The following is a 10,503-nucleotide window of genomic DNA, read 5'->3' as shown; positions in this document are numbered from 1 at the left end:
ACTGCCAAAATTTCTTCCAGGTAGAATTATTTCCTTGTTACCAGGTCCATTCAGAAATGCAGTGATCATTTGGTCTGCCCATTTTTTTCTTCCCCGTATTACCAGGCTTTTCCTAAACTTCCAGTCTTTTCAATCCCTTATAACTATTTATCAATGAATTACCCAAATGGTTTTAACTGTCTGTAGCTGCAGACTGCATTTTCATCCCTACCATCTGGTTTCTCCACTAAAGAACTTACATGGATGAACAATGTAACAGGAGTAACTGATCCATTGGAAGCTTACATTCCCAAGGTATTGTCCCAACTAACATAACCCAACATGCATCACTATTAAATTTTCCTCCATCAATTTTCCATCAAGGATGGACAAAGAATAATGGGCTACTATGGACCTTGGCCCACTGATACTCACAGCAACTCTCAATAATTTTTCACATTCTCATCCCCATTTCCTAAAGGACAGTGAATTCCCTATTGTCACACCATAACTGGTATAAAATATTTACCTTTTAACTTATAACTCCTAATGGCTTAGTTTAAGACTGAATGCTTTACCAAAGATCAGAGTTTCAACTGTGTTTGAAAATGGGACATTACCTACAAAATGACTGAAGCTTAATAGTAACATTTATGATTTCCATTTCTTTCTAGCCCTCTGTCCTCATTCCTGGGATGTGTGTGTGCGCCTGTGCTAGTTGCTGAGTCACGTCCAATTCTCTGTGACCACATGGACGGTAGCCTGCCAGGCTCCTCTGTTCGTGGTACTCTCTAGGCAAGAATATTATGATTTCCATCTCTTTTTAGCCCTCTGCCTTCATTTCTGGGAAAGGACCAGGAATTCTATTATTTTGGCTTATAGAAAGTACACTGTGAAGTTGCTAATGCTGTGCACAAAAGCAAACTTTTTCCTTCAAGAGCTGGAGTGAATATTTTACGCTTTTCAGGCTATGGGGTTTCTGCTGCAACTACTCAACTCTGCACGAGTAGTGCAACAATAGTCACAGAACGATGCATAAACGAGTGAGTGTGGATATTTCCCAATAAAACTTTATTTACAAGAACAAGCAGTAGGCCAGATCTGGCCTGCAGGCTGTAACTTACTGACGTCTCAAAGACAAATGAAATTTGGGTGATGGAAGTGAAAACACTACAGCCAAGCCACCTGGTGAGATCAAAAGTGTGGAAGCAGGAAGGCAGACGTGTCTGAGGACACAGAATTATCCATTTTGTCAAAGATGGAAAGAAGCCTAGCACGTGGTATCACACAGAATTCTGAAACACAGGTTAGGAAGGATACTGCATTCCAAACAGAGGCTATGCATTTATCAGCCATAGTTCAGAGAGAACTGGCCTAGGAGACTGTGCAGGGTTGATGTGGGTGAGAGTCAGGGGGTGGAGTGGAGAGACAGCAAAACCAGAAGGCTGCTGCAGAGAAACATGTGCCCCACATTTTCCATATAAAGTAAACCATCCTCCAGACTTCCACTGCCTCTGCTCACCCAATGTGTTCCTCCCCCAGCATACAGGCAGGCTCCTGTGACAGATCACAACCCCCACCCTGTGCGTGGGGTCATATACCGTAACCACATGGCAACAGTGAAGACAGGTGCTACCCTCGCAACATGGGAGACCTGGGTTCGATCCCTGGGTCAGAAAGATCCCCTGGAAAAGGGAATGGGTAGCCACTCCAGTATTCTTGCCTGGAGAATTTCATGAACAGAGGAGCCTGGCAGGCCATAGTCCAAGGGGTCGCAAACAGTCAGACACAAATGACTAACACATACATACAAATGAAATACTGAAGAAAATTTGGAGAGAAAAGAACCAACCCAAATGCATGATCTTAATATAATTGGTTTGGGTTTTTTGCAGTCTCCTAGTTTTTCTCCTTATGCATACATTTTTACACAGATGTGATCAAATGCGTATGACATTTTATACTCTGCTTGGCCCATTTTAGTCTAATCACCTGTTTCTGACATCTTGTAGTCCTCTCAGAACCATAAGGTTCACTGCTGGGTCCTATGACATTCTTTCTTTACAGACTCATTCAGGAAACTTACCCCTCTGCCTGGATTCAATTACCATGTGCATACAGATGGCTTCTGTTAGCTGCATCTCTAAGTCCTGACCTTCCAACTCATCAGTTACAGAGACTTATTACTAAAAACATTTCAATAGATATTGCTCATTACCGCTCCCACCCCCTCAATTTCTCCACCTTCACTATTACCCGCCTATCTCAAGCCAAAAGCAGGCCCAGCTCCCCAGACATCTACATTTCATGCCTAAGTAAGGACGAACCCCACAGTACAGCTTCTCTCCTTCTCCTCTGCATTCGATACCAGCCAGGAGCCAACACATTATGTTCAGTACAGTGTGATCCCTGCCCTGCAGCAGGTGGAAGGGGAAGAAGACAGTGGGGAAGCTTCTTCTGAGACTGCACTGACATGCGACGGGGAAGGAATGGCTCCAGAGTGTTTCCTGGTGGTGGAAGGAGGGTGGACCCCGACCGCCTGGATACAGGCAGGGCACAGGCTGCCTGACCGAGCATCACGGTCCTGGAACACAATGCGGCATACTGAAAACACCTGGGCCGGGCCCCTGCACTGTAGTTCCTCAGCAAAGGGCCCAGGGACGGCAGCAGGTTCCCAGCAGAGCTGCCGTGAGCCACGAATGGACTGGTCAGCAGGGGAGTGCTCCAAACTCCTTCCCCCAGATTTCTCAGAACTGCGCTTCGCTGCCCAGCCCACAGGCAGAGTCCTGGACTGCAGCCCAACCGCTAAACCCAGAATTACAACATCTTCCTGCTTCCTTCCTTTCAACTTCTCTGAAAACTGTCCTACATACAGCACTAATTAATAAGTCTTCTCTTTCAGTCCTAGGCAAGCTCTACTATCTGCCATTTTACTCCAAAACTGTAAGTACAGGCATTTCTGATTTTCCTCAAATCAGTGTAATAGCTGAACAAGAGTCCTGAGAACAGTGCCACGGCTGCCAGGGGAGAGGGGAGAGGTGAGGGCACTCTGTTTATTTCCGTGGGAGATTTTTTAAGATAGTTGGAAACAAACAAACAAAAAACTAGTTTGATCCCCCTCCTCCCTCGGGCCTGTCATAAATCACCAGTCTTTCTTTTACTTGAACTGCTCATGAGGGAATAAAGAAAAAAAATCCACAAGACAGAGATAGGCCACTTGAGTAAATACGAATAGCCTAGAATTTTTCACAAACAGGGACTCTCACACCCCAAACATGGCAGCAAGTTGTTTTCTTTCTTCAAAGTGCTTTCAAATTAACGTGAAAAGTAATGTTGAATATAAAGCTTTTTGCCAAATAGACCCTGTACTGTCTGCTCTGCATTCACCTTCCCCTCTAGTCCATGTCTCCTGTGCATGTGTGTGTGCGTGCACACGTGTGTGTGCACGTGTGTGTCCAGGGGCAGGGGGAGGACTGCACGCCTACCTCCCCAAGGCAGACCCCAACAGGCAAGCAGAGGATGGAGGAGAAAACATCTGCCCCCAGCATGGTGACCACAGCCACGCCCACACCCCAACTATCTCCTGCCTGCTACCCTTCCCTGCAGTGCCAGCCTTCTCTTTCCCCACTTAAGAAACCATGTCAAGAATGGTAATACTACCCCAAATTGCTAGTCCCCAAATGCCTCGTCATTCCTTGGCAGCTCCCTTAACCTTGACCACCCGTCTTTAAATACTCACTTTGTCAGATAATGCTCACAGCCTCATCTGAGTGTGCCCTGACCCGGCTGATAGAGGCTCTGTCACCCAACCTCAGATTGTAGCATCTCCTGCTCACTGCCTTGTGGCAGTGCCTTCAGAGGCAGACGATCTGCTTCCACCTCAGCTTCCTCATGTATCTATCATTCCCAACTTTGCCTAAGATATCTATCTACTGTTTCTATCAATTCATTTAAAATATGGTCTGGTTCAATAAACTCTACAAGGCTTTTTCAGATGTATTCAGCACTGTGCTAGCACACACTAGCTTGAAAGGAATTATGCCAATATTTCCTTTTGTAACCCAGCAGGACTCCACTGTGTATAATAAACACTAATGTGGCTCTTAATTGGCTTAAGTGAAATTCATTCTTTCCAAGATAATGGTCAATCATCCATGGTTCAAAGAACCTGCCACCTGGAACCATGACACCTGCAATCACATGGGTGTTAGTGATTTTCCAATCCTTCCAGCTACAGAATGGGTTAGAAACACCAAAACTGACCCTATCAATGTGCACAGGACAACAGCCCACACAAGGTAATCAGAGTTCTTCTACTATGATGAGGGAAGGAGGGGGAAGAGGTTAAAAAGGAATCCTAAGTAAAAGAAAAAAAAGAATCTCCTCTTTTCTCTCCCTTGAATTATGATTTGTACACACAAGTAGATGACTTGTTACTGGCTTCCGGAAAAGAATGAGTAAGAACTATAAAGGAAGGTCCTCAATCTGTTGTTTATTTGCTTTAGTCTAAAATGGAAAAGTAAACAAAATAACACCCCACCATCTTTTTTGCTTGATTTAAGGCAAATAACTGGCTCCCAGCTACTTTAAACAAAAGTTGCAATCATTCATTATGCAACAAATTCTCTAAATGATTTAAAACGTTTGGCCCCACAAGGAAGAATGCAAAACAGATGTAACATAAAGTCTCCGATTATGAATGATAATTTCATGATAAGACCCTTCAACAGTGCCAAAAGATTATTATTAACATGAGCTCCTGATATAAATTATATTGGAAAAAAAATACTCAGCAAGTCCTCAGTTAAACATGTTCCTGCTTACTAGAAAAAAAGAGGTCTATACGTGTTAAATTATCAGATGCTTCTGGCCACAAACAAGATAAGACTCAACTAGAAGCATCTTCTATAACTGAAACATGCATTAGGTCTTTTGAGTAAAAAATGTGGATACAGAGGACTCGAGGGTTGATCAGAAACTCAACAGTATAAGATTCTCATGGATTCTCATAGTTACAGAATGGCTGCCGGAGCTCCAAACACTGAACCCGTGCATGATCACGCCCAAAGCAAGAGGAAAAGAAGGATGGAAAAAGATAACTTTGTGTCCTAAGCCTGATTCTCTTCAGAAAGGAAAACCTCTCCCAGAAGCCCCGCTTCCTTACACTTCAAAGGCCAAACCAGACTTACACACGGACCTTTAAGTCACATACTGACAAAAGAGAAAGGGGCACCATCCGGACTTACAGCAGGCGTGATACAGTCCCCTGCGACTTGCCCAAACCTGTCAGCAAAAAGGAAGAAAACAAGCTGCTGTATCAGCAAGCAGCGGGTGTCACAGAGAAATTCCTGCACAAGTGGCTTAGGCCAAATAAGTGCTTCAAACTCAGAGGTGAGGAATAAAATTCAGAAGCAGAAATGTGGTCCTACACTATCAAATACCCTGAGGTGTCTAAGCAGGAAATGTGAATGAATGAGCAGGCTGCTGAGGCCCATGGAGCCCTGAAGGGGTGTGCCCAGATCACATCTCCAGTTCCTGATCCATTTCATGTCGTATCAATTATCAGCAAACTACAATAGAGCTATCTCCTCAATTTCTACACAGAAGTTATTTGAAAAAGCAGTACCCATGCTTAGGGTTTAACGATTTCCAGAGTGAGAATTCATAAGCAGTATGATTATAAGAGGCTTGAAATTCTTCAGACCTTAAAAAAGCCTCCCAAAATCTACAGCAAACGCTGTGGCACCTGTGGGTGTACCAGCATAAACACATTATTTACCTAGCTTTGTGTAAAAGACCTGCTAATCACAGATGTCTAATATAAGAATCCCTGTCCTGGGATACTTTCTAAGGCAGTATTATAAAGAAGGGTTTCTACAGACTCTCCACTTCCACTGCTCCACTTCATCCTAATTCAGAAATCTGAAATCATTATTAACCTACTCTTCAGTGACTTTTTCTGTTGTTTTTTGACTGTCTCTCTCTAATACACCATAAGCTCCTGTTTACTTGTGAATACTCAGCGCTTGGCACTCAGGCACATATAACAGATGAGCAACGAGCACTTGGTGAATGAAGAGTGAACGTGTTATTGCTGTTCTATTGTTTTCTGCAGAATGTCATTATTTCTATTGTTTTACACAGAATGGGAGCGAACTACACAGGTGGATTCAGACTGACTATAAGCTTTCCTTACATATTCCATTGCTAACTCCACTTATCTTTACTCCTCAATCTGTCTTACTTTTTAGTAAGTATTGGAAAAAATCCTTAAGAACTTCCCCATCAAGCAGAGACTCCAAACAGTCCCATGTGAGATAATCAGATCCGTGTCTTACCTGCATTCATATCTTTAAACTTTTGCTTTAGCTCAGTAGGAGTAAAACGATACTGATCAAGACCATCATTCCAATAAATTCGGTCCAAGACTTGAAGATCTCCTCCAATCAGCCAATCTCCTTGTTCCATAACCATCTAATGGCAAGAGAAAGAAAATTATTTTTTTTTAAACAGGAATCAAGATCAAAATAAGAACATTTCTCTCACACAAGTTATATATACCTATAAATTATGCTCATCTTAAGGTTAATGGTAAATCTGTTTGGCTTATCAACTGAACTGGGAATGAGAAATGCTGTAGAATTAAAATACATTTTATAATTTCACAAAAGATTTGTGATACAGCTATTATATTTGCATATGAAATGCAAACAAAATCGAAATGAATAATTATAACCTTTTAAGTAACAAAAACATTCTTTTAATTGTTGCTGCATGTCGATTAACAGAGAAATGGGTCACTCTGCTCTCTTTGTGTTCTCCAATCCTAAACTTTTGAGCAATTAAAGTAATGATGATGAGAAAAGACAGGAGAAATCAGAGGAATACCAGCTAGTGATTAATGTTACAGAGAAAACAAACAGGGCACGGGAACACAGTATCCAGGGATACAGTGAATGGCATTTAAGGACAAAGGAGTCAGCGTATCTCAGTATATTCCCCTACCGACGATCAGGGCGAACCTGAGCCCCTGGAGTGGAAGTGTGGCATCTTAAACACTAGACTGCCAGCAAAGTCCCATATCTGCCTATTTTTTAAATTTAATTGCTCTTTTTTGTCCTACAGAAGATAATGAAATAAAATGTAGCACACTTCCATGATTTAAACAGATACTATATACATTTTCTGGAGAAGGCAATGGCACCCCACTCCAGTATTCTTGCCTGGAAAATCCTACGAACGGAGGAGCCTGGTAGGCTGCAGTCCATGGGGTCGCTAAGAGTCGGACACGACTGAGCAACTTCACTTTCACTTTTCACTTTTCACTTTCATGCATCAGAGAAGGAAATGGCAACCCACTCCAGTGTTCTTGCCTGGAGAATCCCAGGGACGGGGGAGCCTGGTGGGCTGCCGTCTACAGGGTCGCACAGAGTCGGACACGACTGAAGTGACTTAGCAGCAGCAGCATATACATTTTCTAGATATACAGAGCTACTAAAATTTCACTTAGGGCTTTTTTTTTTGGCTGCCCCATAAAGCTTGTAGGACCTCTGTTCCCTGATCAGGGATGGAACCTGGCCCCAGCAGTAAAAGCGCCGAGTCCAAACCACGGACTCCCAGGGAATTCCCTCAGTTTCTCTTACAGTTCAAAGTCTACTTTAAAACAAAGGACAGAAATGTGACTTCGGTGATAATGTTTCACATACAATACATAAAATAACATGAGGCCCTGTGAGGAGACTAAAACTGCACTGTTTGCATACCGGAAACACAATGTTCAATTAAAAGTCCAGCTTAGATCCACTCACCCTGCTGTGGGCTCCCGCAGCATCCTGCCCTCACATCCTACCCGTAACTACAAGATCAGTATCTGCTCCACCACCAGACAGCTCACAGCAAGCACGAAAGGACTGTGCCTGCCGTGCACACCACCCAACGTTCCCAGCACTGGCACCTAGCTCACGGCCTGGCGTACAGGAGGTGTTTAAACAATATTTGCTGAACATGTGTCTGCACCAAAATGACAAGCTTGTATGCTCATCACACGAATATAAGTTCCAGCCTTGATTCTGCAAAATATTAATGGTTCTGATGGCAGAGTTGATATACAGGTAATGCCTCACAGTTCAGCACAAGCATTATTGGCAAATCAAGACAAAACGCAGCAAGGTTTACTCAGGACCTTGATATAGGGGTGATTCTTGCATGTTGTTCCCCACTGCCTGGCACAGCGCTCCTCCTTCCTGTGTTCAAAAAACTCTGGATTGCGAAGAATAGCCACCCGGCGGCCCTCATACATCAGCGCAAATGCCGTGCAGCCATCCAGCCTCTCTTTGTCTTCCTGAGTAGCCGTCAGGACTATAGGTACTGACAGGTTAATGACACCCCCTGCAGGGCACAAAAGAAGATAAAGCGCACAGCTTATGTTACTCAACAGGTCTCATATCTACCTTTCACACTTCAGCAGACACTCTTCAAATAAAAGATTTACTACTCCAGTGATAAGTTCTATTGGCACCTGGCACAGAAAATCAGGGAGAGAACAAGCAACAAATCCAGAGTTTAAAAAAAAAAAAAAAAACAGCAAAAATTCAGAACATCAATTGTAGCAATACTCTTCATAACCATTCATGAATCTGTCTTTAGGGGGAAGAATCACAGATTGTAACAAGGAAGAACTGCTGGTTAAACCTAACATCACCAAAAATGTACGAGTAAGATTAGCAATTGTGCTTCAGGGCCCTTTCAGGACAAATATGAACCCTTGCTGATCACTACATTTTGAGTGGCAAGTTACTTGAAGATACTTGCTAGACTTGGGTCTAGATCCTTGAGAAAGGAAGACAAAAACATTCATAACGTTTTTTTTTGTTTTTTGATCAGAATGGAACTAATGTCAGCTATCACGGGTGACGAAACAAGTAAATAATCAGTGTCTCCATTTACATCAAAATATGCTGCTGGTGAGACAGAAGGCACATTCTCGGTTCCCAACCTTTCAAGAGCTAAAAGTGTTTTCTTCTTTTCCCACTCATCATGTACAGGTTAGGAAAATAAAATGCATTCTCAAATTCATATGTGGATGTTATTTACGTATCAAAGAGAAACCATATTTTTTTGGAAATCATGGCATGCCTTCTTGGGGCGAAAGATGTCAACAAAATCAGTGATAACTGCTTGACTATTTTAAAATTACCACCACAAGGTAGAGTTCAAAATGGAAAATTAATAGACAGATTTGTACCACATCCAAGACTGAATCATTACTAAGGAGGCAGTCCATAGTAACTTCTACCATTATTTCCAAAGAAGAAAATCAAAAAGTAAAATTCAATCCTTATGTTCTTGTGATAAAAGTTTCTTGAGATCAAGGATTAGGAATTACATTTTCTAGTATCTGTTTATTTCCCTGGTCAAAAAAAGTTCTTCATAACACAGAAGAACATGATTGCAATTTTGTAGGGTTCTATGACTTCTTTTTAAATGGAAGTATTGTAGCTGAGGTACAATATTACGTTAGCTTCAGATGTACAACACTGTGATTCAACATTTAAATACAATATTTAAATCATCATGAAATGATCACCGTAAGTCTAGTAATCATTTGTCACCATATAAAATTATTACAGTATTATATTTATGCTAATAATTATATGCCTGTGACTTATTTATTTTATAGCTATAAGTTTACCCCTCTTAATCCCTTTCACCTTAGCCTACTCCCACCCCTTCCCTTCTAGCAACCATGAGTTTGTTCTCTGTATCTACAACTCTATTTCTGTTTTGTTTGTGCTTTTGTATTTTAAATTCCACATATGAGTGAAATCACATGGAAATTTGTCTTTCTCGGTTTGACATGTTTCACTTTAACATAATAACCTCTAGGTCCATCCATGTTGCAACAAACGGCAAAAGTTCTTTCTTTTTTACAGCTCAGTAATATTCCTCTGTGTGCATGTGTGTGTGTGTATCTCTTCTTTATCCATTCACCAACTGATGGGTACTTAGGTTGATTCCATGTCTTAGTGATCATAAGTAATGCTGCAATGAACATATGGGTGCATATACCTTTTGTAGTTACTGTTTTTGTTTTCTTCAGATAAATACCCAGAAGGGGAATTGCCAGATCATATGGCACTAGAGCTCTTTACAAGTTAGTAATATCTCCTTTACTGTAGTAAATTAATGTTACCAACAGTATACAAAGTTTAAGGTAGCTAGAATGTAATGACAATATCCTAAATATAGATTTCTTTGGCAATTGCTTCAATGTTTTAAAATAAGAAAACCATCCTTTCAGCCACCTATCTCAGGATTTCTAAACTTGGACTCCCTGATTCCTTGTTAGAACACCTGGCTTAATAAGCAAGCATGGGCTTCAGTACAGCACAATTTAGAGACTATGTACACTTTTGGAAGAGGCTTTCCACCGTGATCAGGTAGATATGGAATAGGGAAACTGCATTCGTTTTTTAAATCCATTTTCAGCCCTAACCCCCAGGTTGTCCTTCTCCCTCACAATAA

At 41.8% G+C, this 10,503-nt stretch overlaps 1 protein-coding gene across 3 annotated transcripts in view; it reads right to left on the bottom strand.

Annotated features, from left to right (window-relative positions):
* PAPSS1 (3'-phosphoadenosine 5'-phosphosulfate synthase 1) overlaps nt 1-10,503 on the bottom strand; it is a 112,968-nt gene that overhangs the window by 46,041 nt on the left and 56,424 nt on the right. For all 3 annotated transcript variants that reach the window (XM_010858576.1, XM_010858578.1, XM_010858579.1), the window contains exons 8-9: nt 8,162-8,367; nt 6,318-6,453 (exon numbers count right to left, since the gene is read on the bottom strand). In XM_010858576.1, coding sequence (XP_010856878.1) covers nt 6,318-6,453; nt 8,162-8,367 — 342 coding nt within the window. The remainder of the gene's footprint in view (nt 1-6,317; nt 6,454-8,161; nt 8,368-10,503) is intronic.

This window comes from Bison bison, unplaced genomic scaffold (genome assembly GCF_000754665.1).
Source record: "Bison bison bison isolate TAMUID 2011002044 unplaced genomic scaffold, Bison_UMD1.0 scf7180017864389, whole genome shotgun sequence".
Lineage (NCBI taxonomy): Eukaryota > Metazoa > Chordata > Mammalia > Artiodactyla > Bovidae > Bison > Bison bison.
The sequence above is the reverse complement of the archived record's forward strand: the minus strand, read 5'-3'. Positions and strand labels throughout refer to the sequence as shown.